This window comes from Mandrillus leucophaeus, unplaced genomic scaffold, assembly GCF_000951045.1.
Source record: "Mandrillus leucophaeus isolate KB7577 unplaced genomic scaffold, Mleu.le_1.0 Scaffold85, whole genome shotgun sequence".
Taxonomy (NCBI): domain Eukaryota; kingdom Metazoa; phylum Chordata; class Mammalia; order Primates; family Cercopithecidae; genus Mandrillus; species Mandrillus leucophaeus.
Window position 1 is genome coordinate 649714 of NW_012109252.1, and position 25238 is coordinate 674951.

The window sequence follows — 25238 nt, forward strand, 5'->3', positions numbered from 1 at the left end:
TACAATATATTAATGTATAATATATAAATATATAATATGTATTACATTTATATATTATTTATTATATATCTTTTAGATTTTTTTAATGAGACGGAGTTTCGCTCTTGTTGCCCAAGTTGGAGTGCAATGGCATGGTCTCAGCTCACTGCAACCTCTGCCTCCCAGGTTCAAGCAATTCTCCTGCTTCAGCCTCCCACGTAACTGGTATTATAGGCATGTGCTGCCACACCTGGCTAATTTTGTGTTTTTAGTAGAGACAGGGTTTCTTCATGTTGGTGAGGCTGGTCTCGAACTCCTGACCTCAGGTGATCCACTTGCCTCTGCCTCCCAAAGTGCTGGGATTACAGGCATGAGCCACTGTGCCTGGCCTAAAATCATTATTTCTAGTCTCTCTTTTGCCTCTGTTCTCCTAATAACAGTCCAAGCAGACCCCGTTGTTCTCTTTCCTTTTCAACTGAGACCAGGTATCTAAGAGGGCCTTCCATCCTTCTTTGCCTCTGCAACCTTTTGGTTCGCAATTTTTGGAGGTCAACTTTATAGTTCTGTTCTCTCTCAATACGTCACTCCCTTCCTGCGTACTACAAGTCGTAAGGCCCAAGGTCTAATGAAGAAAATAGCAAAGCAAACACCGGCCTCAGGTTTCGTGTGTTCACCCCACACAAGTTTTCCAAAGCCCAGCCTCCTTTTCTTTTGAGGGCTACATGGCATTTGTTCCAATTTAGAAAGCAGAACTTCCTTTTCCTTCTGGCTGTGCATCTTTTCTTTCTTCACTCTGGGCCAGGCATCTGGAAGTGTGAAGAATAAGTGGCTCTTTGTGCACAAACAGGATTTGCTCACAGTTCCTGTTCATGTTGTCAGGGGTAGAATGAATGCGAAAATGGAAATGACGAAGGCTAGGATGGGCCTGTTTGCATTGGATTTGAATTAGGGATATTGAGGTGAATGCATGGTTTGAATTAGGGATATTGGGGTGAACGCTTGGTTTTAGTATATATATATAGCTATAGACATAAATACAGTGTGTATGTGTGTATGTACATATTTTATTTTCTACCTCTGTCTTTTAAGAGGTATAAACAACAGCCCAGTAGCACCCAAATTCTGCTTTCTAACTACCCTTCTAAACACCATTCTCCCATTAAAGGAAACAGCATTTCTTGGAGAAATACTGACTACCAAGCTGTGGTAGGAATACATCGAGACAAACCATTTTGTATGAAATAGACCTTTATGATCTGGCGTGGCGGCTCACGCGTATAATCCCAGCACTTTGGGAAGCCAAGGTGGAAGGATGACTTGAGGCCGGAAGTTTGAGACCAGTCTCGGCGACATAGCAAGACCTCATCTCTACAAAAATAAAAAAAAATGAGCTGAGTCGGTGGTGTGCATCTGTAGTCCCAGCTACTCAGGAGGCTGAGGTGGGAGGATGGCTTGAGCCCAAGAGTTCAAGGCTGCAGTGAGCTGTGAACGCACCACTGCCCTCCAGCCTGAGTGACAGAGGGAGACCTGTCTCTACAACAACAGCAACAACAACAAACATAGAAATTTGTAACTTTATACTGACAAAATTAGATTAATGAACTCATAAAATGAATGAAAATTAAAGCTTTCCGTGGCTGCAGAATGCCAGCTCATACGTGGAGAAGGGTGAATGTCATTGTCTGGCAGGCCTTTTCATAATGGGCTCAGGCTGGAATGTCAGGGCACAACAAGTTAGTGGGTGAAGTGTTGATGAGAAACAGGACTCTCATCATCCTCGTGCCTCTCCGCTGTGAATCCTAAGTTCTAACAAGGAGTAAAAAGGTGCCTTCAGCGTGGAGGGGTTTTACAGACACCTCTCTCACCAAGTGACACAAGATCGTCAAGAATGGGCTGTTGTATGCATTGGTATACTGAGAAACTCACTCTCAAAAACAAAAAGAAGAAGGAGAAGGGGGAAGGCGGAAGGAGGAAGGAGGAAGAAAGAAGAAGGAAGAAGGAAGAAGGAGCAGCAGCAGCAGTTCGAATTATTGTGTCACGTTGCAATAGCTGTGGCATACATATTCCAACCACAGCTGATGGCAAGCAGTTAATATGAATTCACAGTCATGCTGAGCGGCATCGGGAAGCGATGCTGGAATCAGCATCTGTGAGCCCGCGTGGGGCCAGCCCCCTCCCACCGCGGGAGCTCAGCAGTAAGAAGCCCTCGGAAGAATGCAGCACCCCACTTTCTATTCTCGCCCCAAATGCATGGCCTCATATAATCATACAGAGCATCAGACAAACGCTACTTAAAACAAAAATAATCCCACAAAAGAACTTGCTTATTTTTTTTTTCAAAAGTGTTAAGTTCATGAAAGACAGGGAAAGACCAGAATACTCTTCCAGACTAAAGAAAACAGAGGGTTTAACCCAGGATGCCCTGAGTGATTCCAGTAGAGTCCTGTCCTCTCCAAGCCCTGAGGGCAGATGGATGGAATTTAAAGGAGGTCAGCGGATGACATGTCGTATCTATGTTACGTTTTTGATTTAGAGAACTGTTTTGTTTTAAAAAAGTGGACACTGGATTTTTATGAGAAATGAGTCATCATGCTTGTAACTTGCTCATAAATCATTTAGAATAAAATAATTTTATACATACACAATAGAGATAGACTTAACAATTCTATCTATAGAGAAATAGTAGATGTTTCAGTTTTATTATGCTACACTTGCAACTTTTCTGTAAGTTAGAAATTATTTCTTTCTAAAGTTTAGAATGAATTTTTTAAAAACATTTTATATGGAGAAATGACAAGTCAGCCATAAAGTTTGAATGTGTTAAAGCGTTATCAACATTTAAACTGTTCTGTAATTATGATATTTTAAAAATGTTTATAAAGGAGATATTAAACCATTTACAAAGTTAGGTATTGAATACAAACAAGAGTGAGTAGTCATAAGAGGTACATATTTCAGAAAAAATAATTGATGTCCATCATTCAATGTTTTAGTATTTTATTTCTATTTGGACAAACATATGTATGTGGGTATTTTATCGGAAGCCACTTAACGTCATTTTTTGGAAATAGGTTATAAAGTATAAATGAATAAAATAGAACAAAATAAATACAACTTTGTGGCTGACAATATTAAAGAGAGGTAAATATCACCGTGCTGAGAGGAGAACCTTCAGGGACTATCATACAGTTTCTTTTTCCTTTGTTATGTATTGTTCTATCCAGGCCACGGTAAAACTATATGATCAAAAACATTCTGCCTATGGCACCGTTTAAATAAATCACTCCGTTGCATTTTGTGCAGGGGCATAAGCTGCTTCTTATAGGCCGTTCTGAGAAGATCCCAATGTGGAAGCTGCTGCAGGAAAGTGCCCTCTGCAGCTGTGCCTGGGTGCCCAGCCCAGCATCGTGCTCCCAGCCGCCCCTGGCTGGTGGGTTCCCGCTTCTCCTGTGTGCCACCAGGGCACCCAGATCCCACATTATTCACAGGATAGCAAATGATTCTTTTTCATAACAGGAGTGCAAACAGGGCTGTCATTCACAGACCTGCTTGCTGAATTAACAATCACTGTTAGAGGGGCCCGAGGACTCACAAAGCACTTTCAAATGCACAGTGCACTTGTTACTCACACACAAAAGACTGGTGATTACCTTTCCTTTATAGAACTGGAGCATACCGCAGCATTTTCAGTGACTAGGGGTGGCAGAAGTAAGTGGCATCAGAAGTAGGCTTTTCTCCAAACATTGTACGTTCTCACAGATATGTGAGAGCTAAGCTATGAGGACGAAAAGGCGTAAGAATGATATAATGGACTTTCAGGACTTAGGGGGAAGAGTGGGAGGGGGGTGAGTAATAGAAGACAACAAATATGGTGCAGCGTCTACTGCTTGGGTGATGGGTGCACCAACATCTCACAAATCACCACTAAAGAGTTTATTCATGTAACCAAATAAACTACCTGTACCCCAATAACTTATGGAAAATTTTTTAAAGCAAGAAGTAGGTTTCTCTGATACCACTGTAATACGTCCAGAGAAGATGAACAAAAAAGTCAAATAGGCCGGGCGCAGTGGCTCAAGCCTGTAATCCCAGAATTTTGGGAGGCCGAGGTGGGCAGATCACAAGGTCAGGAGATCGAGTCTATCCTGGCCAACATGGTGCAACCCCATCTCTACTAAAAATACAAAAATTAGCTGGGCGTGGTGGCACATGCCTGTCATCCCAGCTACTCAGGATGCTGAGGCAAGAGAATCACTTGAACTAGGGAACAGAGGTTGCAGTGAGCCGAGATCATGCCACTGCACTCCAGCCTGGTGACAGTGAGACTCCGTCTCAAAAAAAAAAAAAAGTCAAACACTGTGTATGGAATACCTGCATGGGAGATAACTATGCTAGGGGCTGGAGGGCATTAAATACATTTTAAAATGTAAAAGCTGGAGTCTCCCATCCCAACGAGGGTACAATTGAAAAAACTGTACCAAGTATGAAACACTGTATGAGAAGTGAAACTGAGCTGATGCTTCTGTCATTGGTAGGTGGAAAGTGAAGAAGAAACATGGTTTTTAAAAGGATTTATAGTTAGTTAAATTGATTTAATGGAGTGGAAAAAGTAACTGATTATACCAAATTACAGGTAAAAACAGTCAAAAAGTAGTGCAGATGATATAATGAAAATGTATTTGGATAAATTAGATCTATAGTAATATATTGTTCTTTCTACAAATATTGTCCAAAAATACAAAAGTAATGCAATAGTGAGAGGACAACAAACATCATGGAAATTGAATAAAACGGATAAAAAAATCAGTGCTTTAGTGGATGTCCCTTTTCTTCATACTAAAAAGGGCTCTGAGTTGGGCCAATGAGCAAGTGCAGCTGACACTCCTTCCACTTCTTGCTTCCTTCCTCCTCCCTCACTGGTCTCTCTCCAAGGCTTTGGGTGTGCCCTGTTTTCAGTTGCACAACCAACACTTCGCTTCTTATAGAGGCCGTGGAAAGGAGAGAAGGTATAGTTTAGGCAGATTAATTTTCTCTTTGGAGACACACCAGGTTATCCGCTTGGCAACCACCCCTCATCTTTCCTCCATTACCTGTTACATAGTTTACAGTAACTTCTCTTCAACATCTTTGAGGTGATTAGCAAGGAGAGGTTTATAGTTTGTGACCCCATGACTTTTTAGTTAAAATATTATGTTTGTATCTGTCTATTGTCTGTCTACTTATCTCTCTGCCTGTGTATCAAATCAAGGTCAAAAAGCAAAAGAGTTATATCAGCAAACACTTCATAAGTGTTTGTCATTCAACACACACAGTGTTCTTACAGTGAATTATGCACTAAGGATTCAGGTTTAAAATGACCCCACCTCCCAGAGAAAATACCCACCTTGGCAGCCAGGGAAAACCGATGGAGGAATAGACCCCAAATCTCAAGCAGGAACTCTATACCTTCAAAAGGCTCTAAGTGTGTGCACACACACAAACACACATGCACGCCGTTAAGAAGGAGAACATGTGGAGTTCTCTTTTCTCTGCTTTCTCGCTGTTTTTCTTCCAACACACTGCAGTAGCAGCTTCGGTACTGATTGGCCAAAGTTTACTCCTTAAGGCACATGTTTAAACTATGGTGAACCTTTGTAAGCCCAACAGAAGATTCTGTTTGTTAGCCCAAGACCAAGAAGAAGTCCTTACCGTGTCATCAGATTATACCTGACAGAAGCTGCCTTTGCATTTGGAGCAGTGTATTTTACTGGGAGCTTATTTCATCTCATTCCACTGGTATTTTTCCCAGCCTCATTCCAGGAGAGAGCCAGGTGTTCATACCTTGGGTCTAAAAGCAACAGGTATTCATACCTGTGGGTGGACCCCCTCCTGGAGTTAGTCTTTCAAAGGGCTCAGCTTTGGAAAGCAGAGAGGATGGTGGTGAAGGCAGATGTTGAAGGAGCTGAAGTGACTGACAAGAGGACAGTGATGGCCCTTCCCAGACCTGGGTGTCTTCTAGGAAATTAAGATATCATTGAATTCCTTGCAGGACCACAAGGATGTGACTGGGCCTTGAAAACAAAGTGGTAGCCTGATGCACTTAGGCTATATTTTGGACCAGGGACTTGTCAAAGAGCATTCTTTCAAAGGTGTGCACAACAACATGAAACTGCTAAAATTCAAGGGTCCAAGTGAGGTTGGAGAATGAGCTTATGTGAAGTAAGGAGTCAGGGACCCGAAAGTCTGAGACTGTTGGCTATCCTGGGGCAGGAAAGGAATCCCCAGCCATGGTAAAGATTAAATTTCCCCATCTCCATAGGATGAGTTCTCAAAGCACAGTATAGATCAAGTTGACCTATAATTTCATTAAAAGACACATCTTATGCCCATGTATAGAAATAAAATGTGCAAGCGTTACTTAATTGTAAGCAGATTATTTTGTGTGCAGAACAAATGCATAAGAAGAAGGCAAATATCCATTCTGAAGCTCAGTTGATGGCTATTGCGTTAGCCCAGGCAGGAGATGAATGTGGCAGGAGATGAATGTGGTAAGAGCAGAATGGAAGACAGATTAAAGCTGTAACAGTCATATTTGGCATGGCACCGGTGGTCTGCTCATTGCCTTTAATGATTTGATGAGGTTCAAGTCTTTGAGGCTCTGTCTTAATCAGGGAAGGTTCTGCTTTGCACGAAGTCAGAGAATAACTAGTATGTTTGGAAAATGGGTTAGTAGTTTATCTGGCTGATAAACCCATGTTTATCAAATGGAGTGGGTGACTTAGTTTGGGAAATAAGTGGTTATATTTGAATGAATAGAAATAGGAAAGTCAAAGTGAATCAAAAGAAGAAGGAATGAACATCCCAGGCCTATGATATGGAGCATCTTGAAGCAAGAAAAAATGATCCTGAAAAACCAAGTAATGATAAGAAGCTAGAAAAGCAAGCAGCAGTCAGATCACGCAGGGTCTTGGAGCCAAATCAAGGACTGTGAAATTTGGTCCTAAGATGATGAGGAATCTATGAGAATTGTAACATGTCTCATCATATATACATTTGTAAAGTGCTTTCTGGCTGCTGAATGGAGAATGCATTGAATTAGGAAAAGATCAGGCTCAAAAAAACAAGTTAGAAGATTATTGCACTAATTCTGGTTAACGTAAGGCTGCCTGCCCTGGGGTGATTGTTGTGAAGATAATATGAAGTAAGTGAAATAACTTGGGAAAATATTTAGAGAGCATGCCAGTTAGGGCCTGATGACTGATTGGAGGGCAGCTTGGGGTCATGGAGAAGGAGGAAGCTTTGACTCTGATGACGTGGATGAATGCCGATGGTACTGTTAAGAAACATTAGAGACCTACTTGATGTTTCAGGGATAGATAGATTAGGCGTTAAGTTTGACACACATAGTGTTTAAAAAGCCTCTTATAGGCTAGGCGTGGTGGCTCAAAGTAATTCCAGCACTTTGGGAGGCTGAGGCAGGTGGATCACAAGGTCAGGAGATCGAGACCATCCTGGCTAACACGATGAAACTCTGTCTCTACTAAAAATACAAAAAAAAAAAAAAAGCCTCTTATAAAGAGACAGAGTCCTTGCCTGGGGTCATTGGTCTGATCAAATCTCTTGGGGACCGGACACAGTGGCTCACACCTGTAATCCCAGCACTTTGGGAGGCCGAGGTGAGCAGATCACTTGAGGTCAGGAATGTGAGACCAGCCTGGCCAACATGGTGAAACCCCATCTCTACTAAAAATACAATACTTAGCAGGACATGGTGGAGCCTGCCTGTAATCTCAACTACTCAGGAAGCTGAGGCAGGAGAATCACTTGAACCTGGAGGCGGAAGTTGCAGTGAGCCAAGATGGCACCACTATACTCCAGTCTGGGTGACAGAGTGAGACTCCATCTAAAAAATAAAATAAAATCTGTTGGGGAATATTGGATCATTTAAGTGGTGAGCTAAGGATGATAGGCAATCTTATCTTTTCAATAATGTTGATCTGTTTTGAATAATTATCAACTTATTTCTTTGCTTTGTTATTTAAATTATCACTTCTCCCTTTACACCAGTGCTATGCTCAACGTAGCTCACTTGAATAATTTGTCTACACTGTAGTGAGTTTTACACAATGGCTATTTCTTTGACATCGAGTATGTATACACTTCTAATTTAGAGAATGATTTTACAGAGTATTGAACATACACACATCAGGAAAAAGAGACTTAAACTTGTCTGTTATTTTTCCGTATTATGATACATTCCACCAAAATATCTCAAACTGCTGAGTGATGAACGATTTTCTTTTCCTCAGCACCCGCCAGCATCATTACTTCTTTCTCACCCTGGTCCTCAGTACCTGTATCACCCTTTCCAATCGGTTAGTCACTGTGATGCAGGCTGGAACATTTTAAGTAAAGAAATCGGTGTGTCAAAATAGCCCTATATATTCCTTTTCATGCATCTTTAGTTGAAATCATCAACAGATCCAGGGGGAACGTTACTCAGCATGAGTCACATAGGGGGTCAGGAAGAGCATATATACGTGGTCAAAAGCAACGTCTTCGGAAGGGTATCTCAGATCAGTATCCACCTGGTCCGACTGCTCCTCCAACCCTCATTACACTTGGCTGTTGAACTTTTCTGTCTTTTCTGCTCATGTCAAGTAAAAAACTAAATTTAATAAGCAGAAGATTACATGGATAAAGCAATGCAAAACAAACCCTCATGGTACAATAGAAAGCACAAGGGAAAGGTGTCACATCGACTTGAGCAGGTCAGAGCAGACAATGGCTTTTTACTGTACCTAGAAAAATCGAATGGCTGAATACATAATAAAACCAATACTCAGATTAAATATGTGGCAGTCAGACAAACTATAGAGATTTGTAAGCCTAATAAGTATCCTCATGTATTTTGTATTTAGAAAAGTGAATGTATTTGTAGTGTTAAAATTCTATCTGCATTGTTTCTTCTAGGCACCACGGTACCAGCACTGCTGAACAGTACTTCCAACCAACTCTACCTGCATTTCCAATCGGACATTAGTGTGGCAGCTGCTGGTTTCCACCTGGAATACAAAAGTAAGGTCAACTCTTTCTGCATACAGCTTTCACTGTTATACTGAGTCATTTTTTAAAGAGAAAATAAATCATGCTCTTATTAAACAGTGAAATATTGTTCTATAACTGTGTAAGACTTGCATGAAATTGAGTCTTATGAAAACTGTCTCTATGAAATACATAAGCCAGGTGCGGTGGCTCATGCCTGTAATCACAGCATGTTGGGAGGCAGAGGTGGACGGATCACCAGAGATCAGGTGTTCAAGACCAGCCTGTCCAACATGGAGAAACCCCATCTCTACTAAAATAATAATAATACTAATACAAAACAAAAAATTAACCGGGCATGGTGACAGGCACCTGTAATCCCAGCTACCTAAGAGGCTGAGGCAGGAGAATCACTTGAACCTGGGAGGCAGAGGTTGCAGTGAGCCAAGATTGCCCCACTGCACTCCAGCCTGGGTGACAGAGCGACACTCTATTTTAAAAACAAACAAAAAGAAATATATATTACAAGAGACAAATTAATGGGTAAACGTATAAGTCTGAATCTGGAGTGATTAGATACAACAACTGCTATAATTTCAGGTTGTTTGCATTAAAAAGCACAAAAATGAACCATTGTAATATTACTAGTTTTTTATGAGTTATTAAAAAATACTCATATTAGCATCCCCAAAATGTGGACAGTCCTACTTTCTGCCTAGATTATGGTCATAAGCCTCTTCTATTTCTAGTCTCAAAGGCAGTTAAAGTAAGAACCAGCAGAGAGCTGCTGCTCTGGTGCCTGCATTTGCGTATTACTCATTTTAATTGGAAGAAGGCATCGCACAGTAGACTCTAACCTTTTAGAGATGGATGTGAGACTGAGTTAATAGTCTGATAAATGGAATGACAAAGGTCGAATTCACAAATCTTTTTTGGCGTTTGATTATGTAGGTAAACCTTGTAAAAGCGAAATAAGAATTTCCAATGAGTAAGGTTTATTTTAGGACCTGTTTTCAAGTACGAAAAATGTTTAACGTTGATATTCATCTCCTTTAATAAGCAGTTGCAAATAAGCAAATACATGGATAAGCTTTAATAAGTGATCTTTTGAATTGAGATAAACCGTTTGCGAGGACGTAAATGCATGCATATTTTTGAAAGGCCAGATTTCCAGCTGATGATAAATATTCTAAGCCAGGCACAAACCACAGGGCTGTTTCACATTCTGGTTAAATTTTCCTGCTTATTATGGGCATTTGTATGCAAGTTTATCTCAGTTTATATGAATAGGACTACTTCAGTGACAGTGTAAAATGATCCTGTGGATGTTACTTATGTAGGATGTGTCTGGAAAAATCTGCTACTTTGATATACTTTGTGAATCTCTGTAGATAGAAAAACATAAGCCTTATTTATGATAGTATTTAAAAATTCACTAATAGTTTCAGAGGAGTTAGTACTGATGAACGCTCTTATTCTCAAAGTTATCCTGTAGCGTCTGGGCTTTTATTCATTTGTCTTGCAAAGAAGTGCTAGTGAAATAATTCATCTATGCTTACTATTATATACAGTGAGATATGCACTTACCTGGGCTTCAGCCCCATCAGTATAATTATCTACATTTCTCTTTCTTCCGAGACAATATCATTCATTTAAAAAGAGAGACTAACATATTTCTCATTCAGATGAACTTTGAGAATCCAAGCTTTTGTTTAATTATTTAATGTATTTTTTAAATTGGGCTAAACATAATGCTCCATTTTTATTTATTTTCTTTTTCAAGTGGTTGTTTTTGATGCTAACACCATTCTGATAGTTTATGCCATTCGAGTATTAAGAGGAACTCATTTCTCTGTTCTTATTCTTCGTGCCAGAATTTGAAATAGAGATTATAGAAAGTATTTGTAGAATTAACCTTACTACAATTAGCGTCAGATGGTATAAGGACTGTTGATGTAAATCACCAAAAGTTTTTCTGATATCTTAAAGTTGTTGACATATTTTTGCATTTAGTTTAAGATATGGACTGCCAATCTACAAATCTCTAAATTCAGATTTTTCAGCAGAGTTTATGTCCGTGAAATAAAAATGGAAAAAACAGTAGGCACTTACTCTGTGCCAGGTCTTGCTCTAAACTTGTTACCGTTTTTTACTTATTTGTACTTAAAACTGCCCTATATTTTTGAAGTCTGCTCAGTTTTTCCAAATGAAGAAGCATAGCATAGAGCATTTTTAGCCTTCCTGGGTCCTAGCCGCACTGTTAAAAACAGACGGCATGCAGAGGCAGGCACGAAAAGTGCATTTGATTACAAATACCATTTACTGAGCACCTTGCGAGGTATCCAGACTACCCTATCAGGAAGGTGACGTACAGATGGCTGTTTTACAAACGATGATACCAGTTCTCTCTGAAAACTGTCTGGAGAATCAAGGAGCTTGTGAGTCCGTACTGAGGATCAAGTTTGCCTGGTTCTAAAACCTGTGCCATGAAGGCTTATCTACATCTACTTCCATCTCAGGAGTTCTTTTCTCATACAGAAGTGAAAACTAGGCCCTCTTAACCATAGTACATCCACATGGACACTGGTGGAAATTTCTCAAACAAACACCAAACACTTATATTTGAAAGATGGGCTGTAAAATAGTATTGATAGCAAAAGCAATTCCCAGAAGGTCTGGTTTAATGTATGCGATCTAGATTCTCTGTGATCTTACAGAATCCAAGAAAAAGCAAAAAAGATCAGCACCTTTGCATTGTCAATATATTCTGCAGCCATTTAGTCTTTGTTCACGTTATTTAACTTAACTGGACATTGGAGAATTGACACAGGTGTCACTCTTGCTCTGCGTTCTCTTCTAAAGAAAACCAATGAAACCAAAACAAAACACATATCCAAATATCTTAGATTGCAACTGTGTGAACAGTGATAATATTGGTTTATCCTGGAAATTACAAAGCCTAACCTCAAGGTGTACAGGATGGATCTTACTGCTGGGCAAGAAGGTGACAGTGACTATTTTTGAACTCAGTATTGATCTGGTGGAAGCTGGTGGGAGGAACAACAGGATCGAACACACGGGCCCCAAGATTGGAGTGTTTCTATTTACCCCATCTGTTTTTTGATTATTTCTTCCACATTCTCTGACAGCTTTTGGTGTAATTAATTATTTTTATTGCCCCAGTTATCCCTACTATGGGCTTATTAGGTAAGGTTTTTTAATATTGTCATGGTCTCCTAGAGATTGAAACACACCTTTTATAGAGTAGAGCTTACCTTCAAATAATCTTATGTCACTTTATGTATAATATGAGAACCTGAAACAGTTAGTTTTGCTGCTCCCCTGTAGTAGTTCAAGGTTTGTGTTTCCTAAGAGCAAAGCTTCAGGGACATGCATGGTGTTTCAAGCTCTCTCGTAACAGAGCCTCCGCACTGGAGGCTGGGAGAGCTCTTTCTGGGCTCCAGCTGTGCCCCCAGCCTTTCTTATAGTCCCCTGATAGAGGCCTGTGGATGGAACGGCAGACTCCCCTTGCATCTGGGTCCAGAGCCACACAAGGCCCAGGCTCCACTTGCAGCAGTTGACACACGTTAAGGAGATGGTTCTTTTCTGGTCACCTTTCCCCATTGTTTCACCGCACACATAGCATGTGGGTCTCGTCTCTTCTAGGGGAGTTTGTCCTTTAGAAATGAGGTCACCAAGCCAGGCATGGTGGCTTACGCTTGTAATCCAAGCACTTTGGGAGGCTGTGGTGAGTGGATTGCTTGAGCCCAGAAGTTCAAGACCAGCCTGGGCAACATGGCAAAACCTCATCTCTATAAAAACTACAAAATTAGCCAGGCACGGTGGCCTCACCTGTAGTCCTAGCTACTCAGGAGACTTGAGCCCAGGAGGCTGAGGCTACAGACAGCTATGATTGCACCACTGCACTCTAGCCTAGGAGACAGAGCAAGACCCTGTCAAGAGAAAAGAAAAGAAAAAAAAAGGAAGACAAGAAAGAAAAAGGAAAGAAAGGAAGAAAGAAAGAAAGAGAGAAAGAGAAAGAAAGAAAAGAAAGAAAGAAAGAAAAGAGGAGGAGGAGTACGAGGAGGAGGAGAGGGAAGAGGAAAGGAGAGGAGAAGAGAGGAGAGGAGAGGCAAAAAACAAACAGACAAAAAAGGAAATGAGGTCACCTGGGTACGTGCCACGCAGCTCCCAGATGGGTTCAAGAAAAGCTATCATTTTATAGTTTAGTATTTTTACATTGTTGAAGTAGGAGGGATGTTTTATTTTGCAGATTTCTACATCCCAAGTGGATAGGATTTTTACATTGTTCTAATTCACAGGGTTTTACAATTTAAGGATTTGAAAACTTCTCTAGTAGGTTTTAAAATTACTCTAGAAATTTTAAGGGTCTTAGGGGTTTGAAAATTGCCCTAGTTCAAGGATAGTTATACGAATACTAAAATATTTTTTAGGTTAACTGTGAAGAAGCTTTTCTTGAATGCTCATTTTAAAATGAAATCTATCTATCTGTCTCCCACATAACTTTAACATAGTGATGGATTTCATCATAACTGTGAAAACATTCAGAGATATTCACAGATAAATTACAGAATTAAATTTAATGTGTATTCTCATTAAAGATTAATTATTAGCAGAATGGTTCCCTCTAATTAAGAATTGCTTTCCATTTAGAGATTGCTTACAATAGAAACTATTTTGTTTTAATATATAATAATGCTTGTTTAATCACATTTTTCACTTTTAGGCCTTTTTACTAAATTTGACTATGATTATGATTCAGCTTATAGGTATTTCTGTCTTTCCAAGTTATTTCTAATTTAGCTTACTTCTAACAAGACAGTGAAACATTAAATACCTCATCTAATGACATCTATCCAAAATTAATATTATAAACCTAATCGGTGTGTTTGAACTCAAGCAAAAGACTGCTGCAGTTATCCTAGCTTCTTTAGCATTAATTTATGCCACTGAATCAAAATAGCTCCAAAATAATTCTATCTATGTAAACTTTTTATTTCACTGCCTTTCTTAAAAGGTTACTTTTTCTCCTAATTCACATTCATTACTAGGAAACCCAGTGAAGTTAACAAAATATGTTTAGAATCCATAAGATATAATACTAAGATATCCTGCAAAGCAAATTTAAGTTGTTCTTTCTTAAATAGTAGCCCAGCAGTAGACATGGTCCAATGTGGAAGCCATACTCCCACGTCTAAAGCTCTGCTCTGAGATACAGAACTCTACGCAGAGGGAACAGGGCCTTAAACATGAAAGCCATGGCAAAGGCAACCTCAGGAAGGAATGGAGGGAGGGAGGAAAAAAAGAAAAGAAAAGAAAAGAAAAGAAGAGGAAGGAAGGAAGGAAGGAAGGAAGGAAAAAAAGGAAGGCAGGAAGGCAAGGAAGGCAGGCAGGAAGGGAGAAAAAGAAGAAAGGAAGGAAAGAAAGGAGGGAGGGAAGGAAGGAGGGAGAGATGGAGGAAGGGAGGGAGGGATGAAAGAAAGGAAAGAAAGAAGTAGAAGTAGAAAATCCTGATAGAAAAATTGCAGTATCATATTTACAATATATTCTGAATAAGGTAGGAGTTTGAATCAGTGATTTGTGGTTATGAGGAAAAAAGAGATAATTGAAAGAAAACAAATATAACAACTCTTTCATTATTTGAATTGATGCTATTTCTTTACCAGGTAGGAGTAAAACTGAGACATTGTTTCTACATTTTTAGTATAGGTGAAAGTTCAAAGTATTACTTCTCTTTAGTCAAATGATTTTTATCATTATAATCGAAACATAAATATTTTGCTATTATACCTGATTTGATTCAGACTTTTATATTTTGCAATTATTAACGTATGTAGGTAATTTTGTGATATAGTACTACTATTTCAAAGGCACCGAGTTCAAAACTTACTATACATGATTAAGTCATTCTTGTATGTTTTTATATAATTGGTAGTTAGATATATAGTGAAAAAATATGTCATGAGTGAATAAAATTTCACTCAAAAATACATAGTTAAACATGTAAAAAAATAAGTATATCTAGATTTTTTAAAGTAGTAAGGTGCCTTCTCTTTAAGTATTTGATGCAACATAAAAAAGTGTGTACAATAAAAAAAAATATTTAACGGAAAAATTTTTAAAGGCAGCCAAACCAAAGAAAAAGATGTAAATATATTAGACACCTAGATTTTTTAAATAACTATTATTAGGCTTTACATTTAGCTTTAAATGTTCTGACAATAAAATCATAAAAGGAAATAGTATGTACTTACATAATTATCTTTTTGAAAAGAAAACACAGTAATTAAGAGAGATAACCTCTTTCTTAGTTCTGTATTCTAAAAGGTACTTGTTGTTTATGAGAATATAGTCTTTTAAAAATTTTTCTAGAAAATATAGAAGTGATATTTATGTCTCAATTTTTATTGTTTGTTTTTTGAGACAGAATCTCACTCTGTGGCCCAGGCTGGAGTGCAGTGGCATGATCTCAGCTCACTGCAGCCTCAACCTCTTGGGCTCAAGCAATCCTCTCACCTCAGCCTCTGGAATAGCTGGGACGGAAAGTGAATGCCACCACACTCAGCTCATTTTCTGTATTCTTAATAGAGACAGAGTTTTACCATGTTGCCCAGGCTAGTCACAAGTTCCTGAGCTTAAGCCATCTTCCTACCTCAGCCTCCCAAAGTGCTGGGATCACAGGCTTAAGCCACTGTGCCCAGACTCTGTCTCAATTTTTGATATAATGTTGGGAACATAATATAATTAACTGAATTAATTTCTGCAGGTGACTATGCTGATGATTAAATTGGTCAATAGAATATTACTGTGAAGTCATGCTTCTTATGAATGTGCCATTAAAATACTTCCTTAATTCTTGTTTTTAGTGATTAAGTATGAGCTATATTTCATTTCCTCATCTCAACACAGGTACCTAGAAGGAAGTATCTAAATGAGGATTAAAATTCTGGAAAATGCCTATGTCCTTTGAAATAAAACATACTAAACATTTTTAGCAGGACGTTGCCATAATTGAATGTAGATAACTTGGATTAGCTCCCTATAATTACAATAATCCTTATAAGCACATTCAAATTATTAATACATGCTTTCATGGCACTTAAATATTACATTAACACTACTGAGGAGAGTTCTCAATTTGAATTTTGGTGGGCATGAGTAACATCACAGGAAATGTGAGATACGGAGAAAGCAGAACTCCAATATAGCAAGTGTGTTTACAGAGATTTCATTCTGTGCACTCAGAGACAAGAGCTTACTATCTCCAACAGAGGAAGCACCGTATAAACTAGCATTCACCCAATAGTGTAATGAAATAATCTTCTTAATTGCCTCATGTTAAGACACTTACTGCATTCCAGAAGATCTTTTTCCACATATGCATTTCAAACAATTTTCCTAAGACCCACCTTCAGCTTCACAGTTTGGCCACAAAGAATGCATTCTTGTGTCCTATTCAAATTGCTTTCATTAACATCAATCAATGATTATTCATGTCTCTCTCATCCCTACTGTTCTCAGTGCACCAAGGACCATGGAAGTATCTAAAACAATGTAAATTCTGGCTTCTGTCTTACATCACAGAGATTTCCAGAGCCTCTTCTGGGAATGTAAAGTCACTTCTACAATATTATTTTAGGCATTCAATATTTATTTGTGTGTTGACTGTAACACAAAAAACTAATAACAGATTAAAACTTTACTTCTACTGGTGATATTTTGGCCTTTTAACAATTACTCAATGTAAGGGACAGGTCCAAAATAAATTACCTATTGTGGGATCTGGCCAGCAGCCCACAATGCAACGGGGCTCTCTCTCTGTTCCCAGGTGGATCGGCAGGTCGAGAAATAATAGAAACACACAAGATAGTGAAAGCTGGGTCCAGGAGGATCACCACCTTCTGGTCCCACGGTGCCGCCCATGCACTGGATATACCAACATTTATTATTAAGTTTAGTGAGGGCGGGGGTAGGTTAGTGGGGGATTTAGGGTCATTTGATTATGAGGTGAGATGGTCACATGAGGATGAAGTAATTCTTTAACATAACATCTGTATGCAGAAGTACAGTATACAGAGATAAGAATTTACAATATAGTGTGTGCATCAGTAATTTCTAACAGAGCCTTAAAACAGAAACACAGTCTTTCCATAACCTATGATTAGCAAGATATTAATCAGCAGTAACAGTTGCAGCAAAAGCTGGTCACAAACAATCCTTAGAAACAGTACCTGAAGCTAGACAACCAGTTACACCAGAAATTCTCAGAAGGGAGTATTCCTTAACCTAAAGAGGCCTAGAAAAGCCGTGGCAAGAGAGGGCATTTATAGCCCTATCTTATCCATATGAACAGGTGCCCCTCATGCATCCGTTTATAGGCTCTCCACAAGGGTCACATTCCATTCCTAGAGCTATGAACATCTGCTTTTCTGGGATAGGAATCTTGGTGATGTGAAACCTCCCTGACTGCATGTCTGTTCATAGGCTCTCTGCAGGGGGGAAGTACATCACGCACTGTTGGCTCATTCTGGCAGTCCAACCTGGCATTGTCTTTACACAATCCTGCATGCAATTTTGTATTTACAATAATCAGGAGCATTTCATCTTTTATTCCATAGCAATAGTTTCAGGGGGTCTCCCTACAATTACCTAATCACATGGTGCTTCAGTTGACGTCCTTCCTAAATAAAGTGATTGAAATAAAGTTGTCCTTGACAAGTCTTTGGAGTTTCCATTGTAATGTATTTGACAAGGCAGGGGCAGGGGCGGGCTTATCCTACAATCACTTCTCAGGACAGCCACTTACGATTCCCTCAATTATTTAAGAGGTAGATCCTATGAGTAACGCCATGCACTTACAAGCTGAACTCCTGGTTATTGCTTCAGAAAATCATCAATCATGAAACAAATTTTGCTGCTTCTCACTCCACTGCTGTTTTAGAATGTTACCCATGTGGGAAAGGGTTTCATTGAAAATTGACAACTGCCATTGGGTGCATCTGCCCTTGTGCCTCATGGGAGATGATGTTTGGTTTGTTTTTCGTTAGGAATGACCTTCGCAGAGCGCATGTGGGCCTTCCTCACAACTCCCCTGAGGGTGATTCTTTCTCCATTCCCCTTCCCTGCCCCGCTTAAGTGTCCTGTAGGTTCCCTACGTGCACCACCGATTACACACACTCCACTCATATGTCCCGCTCTGCCCTCTTGACTCTGTAAGTAGAGTCACAACCAGACAATGAGATCAATGTGGTCTCTGCTAATGTCAAATTTACATTCTTGAGGTGGGGGCACAATTAGAAAGAAAATACTTAAATCTGGTTGTAGGTTATAAGCACCTTGAAGCAAATTGGCAGGGTTCTGAGGTACAGATGACAGCAGAACCTCAGATTAAAAGTATCCCTGGAAAGAAAATGAGCAGTAGTCAGCCGTAAAAACACTTAGGAAAAAAAAACGCTGTAATTGAAATAAAATATCAATACAGAGACCCCAGGTGGAAAAGAACCTAGCACATTTGTGAAACAAAACAAACAAACCAGGAATGGCTGTGAGCAATCAGAAAAGGAAGAAAATGAAAAAAAGGAAAGAAACGAGGTTGAAAAAGGGGGACAAGAGCCACAGTGCGCAGTACGTTGTAGCCCAGGATTTATTCTAAGAGTAATTGGAAGTCATTGACTCTACATAGTTCTGAGACAGGCAAGGACTCGATTTACTGCATATGGCAACTCTTAGGATTTTGTAGATCCTTAAGTTTTTGAGTAAGTTTACTTTCATTAAATATGATATCATTTAGTTAGGTATAGCCTTTGGAAACAGAAGCATGCTACAGAAAGGAAAACTGTTGAGTCACAGTGGGTTTCTGAGCCCAAATATAGAGACATTAGATGCAAAATATTTAGCAAGTATTAAACTGGCATTATCTGAGCACACATATATCCTCTCTTCCCAAATAATAGGTCAATCTTAAAGGATGATACTAGAGAGAAGATATTTTAATAGAGACCTAGATACAGAAGTATATTGTCTCATTGACAAGTGGTGCTCACTTGAAAATTATGATTATTCTGTTTTTTAAAATCATTCCTTTGGTTTCAGGATATTCTTACTAGCTTTAGAATTCATGATGTTATTCTACCAAATTTATCTCTTGGATGTTAAAACTTGAAAGAATTCTCTATTCTACTGCAGGTCTTGCAAATTTTTCATGGTAAGTAACCAGGGAATAAAGACTCTAGAAATGGAATAAGTAATGACTAGTGGCTCTGTGACTTAGCCAGCCACCAACTAATCATTTATGAAAACTTCAGTCCCGTCATACTTTTGATCAAGGCTGTAGACACAGGGGAGTGGACTTTAGACATGTAAGTGGTATTGAGGTGGTTGGTGAGTAAAGTTTTGAGTATTAAAAAGTGAAACAGTATTTGAAGTGGAAATCAGGCTGGGATGTTTGGAGTCCCTCCACTCTCCTTCGCCAGGTTGTCGATTCTTTGCGTCCTGTTGAATAAGTAAAAATGAAGTAAAAACTTTCTTTCCCAGAGGGCTTCAATCACAGTTCACCAGGAAGTCATGCGATACTTTATAAGAGATCTGTAATTGGCATTTAAGCCTTTTAAAAACTACCTTGTTAGGGCACTTGTTTATTTCTCATCTTAAAATATCTGTTCCCCCAAATCTTGTCATTCTCATGAACTGTAGTCATAAATTTCAAGTGATCTTTCTGTCCTTGATGTTTTTCAACACAACACCAAGCTCAGATTTATTCCAAAATGACACTTTGATCAGATCATTAATTATATCCTGCTAAAAATCCTTCAGTGGTTCAACATTGTGTACCCTCTTTATTCTGACATGTCTAACTCGTGTGGCAACTAGTTCATCATCCAAGTGTGTTGACTCGTTTGTTTTCATGTCATTTAATTATTAGGTAATAACATCCAATCAGTGGGAAAATGCTTTAAAGAAATCAGGGATAGATTCTGTGATCATATCTTGTTTTCGATAGTCCATTTTAAAGAAAAACTTACATAGTTCACTATTTTAATGTGTGAACAATTTTTGATCTTCATGTATTTATGAACTGCTTTGTATTTCCTTTAGTTGTGCATGATGCATGAATTCATTGAAAATTAAATTCACCATGGCCATTCAAGATCTTGGAGACAGTCACCAATCTTTAGGAGCTCAAGCTAAAGAGTGAGAGAGCTGTAAACAAAAGACTTAAAATGCAGTACAGTCTGTGCTATGGGAGGGTAAAACACAAATTAGAGGTGCTGTTAGAAATAAAGCTCAGACCAGGTGCAATGACTCACGCCTGTAATCCCAGTACTTTGGGAGGCCAAGGTGGGCAGATCACCACGTCAGGAGATCGAGACCATCCTGGCCAACACGGTGAAACCCTGTCTCTACTAAAAATACAAAAAAATTATCCGGGTGCGGTGGCAGCACCTGTAGTCCCAGCTACTCGGGAGGCTGAGGCAGGAGAATGGCGTGAACCCAGCAGGCGGAGCTTGCAGTGAGCTGAGATAGCGCCACTCACTCCAGCCTGGGCGACAGAGCGAGAGTCCGTCTCAAAAACAACAACAACAACAACAACAACAAAAAACGAGCAATCAAACAAAGGATTTCTCAGCAAAGCACGTTTACTTTTGTGCAGGACGCTGTTTCTAACAGGCTGGCTGCCACGAGAGCACCCCAAACAAAGGAGAATAGAAACTTTTATTCTTAACGCGACTGCTGCACCTGTCCTTTCCCCATTGGCTGGGGTCAGACCGCACAATTTAAGCTAGACTCAACTGGCTAAAGATTTAAACTTTCTTAGATGAGGTGGGCGTGTGATGGGAGAGAGGGGAGAGGAGGAGGGGGTCATCCGCAGATGACTAGAGAGCCAGTCCATTCTCAAATAAGGAAAGGCATGTGAGCTGGGGCTGTGACATGTCTGGGCATGTAGCGAAACCAGAAAGAAGAAAAGGAGAAGAAAGTGGGGGGTACTTGGAATTAGAGAATAAGAAGCTGAGCAGGCTGTTTGAAAAGAAACCATGCCATATCTCACAGGTGACTTGTTCAAACTTGTGCTATATTTCTAGCTCTAGACTCAGTGGGCTCCCCAGTCCTTTTCACTGTGATAAAAATCTAAATAACATGACATCGTGTTAGCTATTGTTAAGTGTACAATTCAGTAGTTTTCAGTATACACACTTTGTTTTGTAGCCAATCTCTACAATGTTCACATCTGGCAAAACTCTGCACTCATTAAACACTAATTCTGTCTATCTGCTACCCCTAGCCCTAGGCAATCACATTTCCACTTTTTTTTTCTATGATTTCGACTACTATAGATAGTTGATATGAGTGGAATCATACAATATTTGTCTTTTTTGTGACTGGCTTATTTCACTTAGCAGCAGAATGTAGACTTTTCACTCCATTGTTTTCTTTTTCATGTTTGACGTAGTCACGTTTGTATATTTTTGCTTTTGTTGCCTTTAACTATGGTCTCATATCAAAAAATCATTGCCAAATCCAAAGTCCTGAAACTTTTCCCCTGTAGTTTCTCCTAGCATGTCAACTTGGCTGTACTGTTTGGGGTGGAGTCCGTAATTCACTGAGACTCATGGTTCCTATCCATGTGTAATAGACAGGCTATGTCATTTCCTGGTTTATGACCTTGAATACATTACTCACCATCTGCCCGTGAATGAGGATACTGATCCAGGTTGTTGGTGGGTGGTGCGCAGGCCAAAATAGTCCTGTGACCAGAGAAATTTTGCAAACCATGTATTAAATAAACTTGATGAGAGTTCATCACTGCAGAGTTTCTCTGCACCAGTAAAATGCTAATATAATTTGTGAACCCCTGAGAGAGAGAGAGAGAGAACATTTTACTTGCCCCAAAGATATTTTGTCACTTCCCTTGACACCAGATACGCACTCTTTTATGCTTTGAAGAGACTATAGGATGTAACAAGTGGAAATAATAGAAATAGCTTTTATGGTAGATGTCAAAGCTGCCAGCAGTTTACAGATGAGACAAAATCTTTTTACCTCTACAAACAATCTAAACTTACCAGATGATAAATTAAACAGTAGTTTATTTTCTTTCTTAAGGTACTATGTTATTAATGGCATTTTCTGTATGGGTTTTTTTTTTTGTGATGAAGACTTACTGACTCCTTACACACTGTGGCGTAGAAGTCTGGGTGCAGAGGTACACATTTATAGTTGTCTATAATCATGGCATTTGACATTTACTTCATCCATTGTCAGGCTCACATGATGTCTTCTTGGGTGACTTGGTTTCTTTCTTCACCCATGTTCCAGCACATTATCTCAACTTTAATGCAATTTTTCAAATTAAGAGTTTATAAAAATAATCATTAGCACCTCTGTGTTAGGGTGTACCATACCAACGTGCATCTAGAAAAAGAGGAATTTTCATCTGCGTGTTGTGTACCAAAGAATAATTATTTAGTTAATTACAATAAACACTATAGCCAATAAGTTGTTTTCTTTTCAAAATTGGAGAATAACCACTTATGTTCCACATGGTGTTCGTGGTCTACCTGGGTGTTGAATACTCAGGTATCTGTACGTGCCTGTATTTTGATTTTTTGACCCTGTTTCATGATACTCCTCTATTAATCTCTTCACTTGGGTCTGCTTCCCTCACTCTCTGTTTATCAACTTTTTTGTTTTGAGCTCTCTAGTCTGTCTGAAATATCTTTTTTTTTTTTTTTCTAATTGTGATGTTTGAAAACTTTACACTCTACCAGTCATGCAAAATTGAGAAAAATTGCCCAAGGTCATTTCAGTTTGTAATATCTACAAAAGTCCCATTTGTCCTGTTCTAAGTATTTGATTAAAATTGCATGTTTATCATGTGTTCTAAAATCATTTTCATTTGGAAGATTTAAACAAACTCTTCTCAGAATTTTGCCTGATGGATTTAGAAAAATGGCTACAATAAATTCCAGGGACCTGATGAGGCTTATTGTTATATTCTGATTCTTAATGCTCACATTTTATGATCAGTGGTAGGTGAAGCCATTAAACTATTTTTGGTCAAATTAGGACACTCATCTTCTTAATGGCTGTGTTTTATATTCTTTGCTTTCATAGGCTATATTCATGGGGTTTAAAAACTTCTTTTGCTACATTCTACATCTAATTGCAACTTTACTTAGAAGCATATTTGTAAATGTCCAAATTTTAACATTGGAATTGAACACAAAATGTATCCATGGATAATATTATATAAAACACTACAGTATATAAGACTTACCTCCTTTCCCATTGCCTGTGCTTTGTTCTTTTTTGTTTAAGCGTTTCTAAATGTTTAGATTGCACAAGAATTACCTTTATGTTGTCTTCACATTTAATCAGGGGACCTGGGAATTCAGAGTTATGTATTAGGTTGGCATAAAAATAATTGTAGTTTTTGCCATTAAAAGTGATAGGCAACCTAATAGTTTGTGAACCACCTTCCCCTTCCCTCCCCGCCCACCCCCCGCCCCCCGAGGTGGAGTCTTGCTCTGCCACCCAGGCTGGAGTGCAGTGGTGCGATCTCGGCTCACTCCAACCTCCACCTCCTGGGTTTAAGCAATTCTCCTGCCTCAGCCTCCCGAGTAGCTGGGATTACATGCACACCCCACCACGCCTGGCTAATTTTTGTGATCTTAGTAGAGATGGGATTTCACCATGTTGGCCAGGCTGCTCTGGAACTTTTGACTTTGTGATCCACCCGCGTTGGCCTCCCAAAATGCTGGGATTACAGATGTGAGCCACCGTGCCCGGCTCTGTGAACCACCTTTTAAAGAAACATTGCCTTTTCCCATATGATATATTATCATTTATGGTATAAAGCATATGTATGCTATGATTTGAAAGAAGTAGAAATTATTTCTCTTGAAAATTTTGCTAAACAATATGACAGCTTACTTTTTCCCAGATATCTCTGCTTCTGGAAAATTAATCTAGAATTTTCCTATCATAGTTATGTTTTATGACATCTTTCTAGTCTGCCTTAAGAATAATTCTTTTTATTTGTATATGTCTTACTAGATACCTATCTTTTGTGTCTAAATAAATAGCTTATAAATGTGTATTTCTATAGGTTTGCCTATTATTTATATGATACTGCTACCACTGGCTTGACAATGTGAGAGATCAGCTTCAATCAATGTAAACATCTTTCTTCTAAAACGCTTCAGGAAAGGGAGATTTGTTGATTAGCATTCTCCTTTTATTTTTATTTTTTATTTTATTTTTTTGAGATGGAGTCTCACTCTGTTGCCCAGGCTGGAGTGCAGTGGTACGACCTTGGCTCACTGCAACCTCTGCTTCCCGGGTTCAAGTGATTCTCCTGCCTTAGCCTCCCAAGTAGATGGAATTACAGGCACACACCACCACGCCCAGCTACTTTTTGCATTTTTAGTAGAGACGGGGTTTCAGGGCCATGTTGGTCAGTCTGGTCTTGAACACCTGACCTCAGGTGATCTGCCTGCCTCGGCCTCCCAAAGTGCCGGGATTACAGGCATGAGCTACCATGCCCGGCCTAACAAAGATGATATGATAAGAAGTATCATACATAATTCTTTTTTAAATTCTTTTTTTAAAAACTACATAATTCTTTTTAAAAATCTAAAAAGAATTATGTATACATGTATGGACTCAAGCTTACCTTCTATACAGTTCATATTTATTACCAAGCACCACCCTACCTACTTTCTATCATATCATCTTTGTTTCACGTTTTGACTAATACAGGGAATAAATATAAACAGTCTAATTTTTTTCTGTAACAAAAATTCGTCAGTAGACGACCTTCTGTCCCCTAAAGGTCAGAAGGTTCACAGCCTTGTCTTCTATGTTACTGCCTACATTCCCCCACCTTCTTTCTGGTTTTTCTGTTTCGGATCCATTCTGTAGTTGGTTGATTTCTCTCAAAAGCTTTCACCCCATTCCTAAAAAGCTCAGGGCTCTCCTGTGTTCCACTCTTGCCCTATTTTAACATCCCCACCTCTGCCTGTCTGTCAAGCCCAGCTGTTTTCTGCCCCTGCATCTGACACACCTTTACCGACATGAAAATGTCTGCAGTGTTTTCCCCTGATCCATGACAAAAAAATACTGTTCTCTCAGCACTTTCGGGAGGCCGAGGCGGGCAGATCACCAGGTCAGAGATCGCGCTGAGTGAGCTGAGATCGCGCCACTGCACTCCAGCC

General features: G+C 39.3%; 1 protein-coding gene across 1 annotated transcript in view; it reads left to right on the forward strand.

Annotated features, from left to right (window-relative positions):
• The window catches only part of CSMD1 (CUB and Sushi multiple domains 1), a 666897-nt gene that overhangs the window by 383847 nt on the left and 257812 nt on the right, over positions 1-25238 (forward strand). Inside the window, exon 27 of the mRNA XM_011968609.1 lies at positions 8932-9036. Within this exon, the coding sequence (XP_011823999.1) occupies positions 8932-9036 (105 nt within the window). The remainder of the gene's footprint in view (positions 1-8931; positions 9037-25238) is intronic.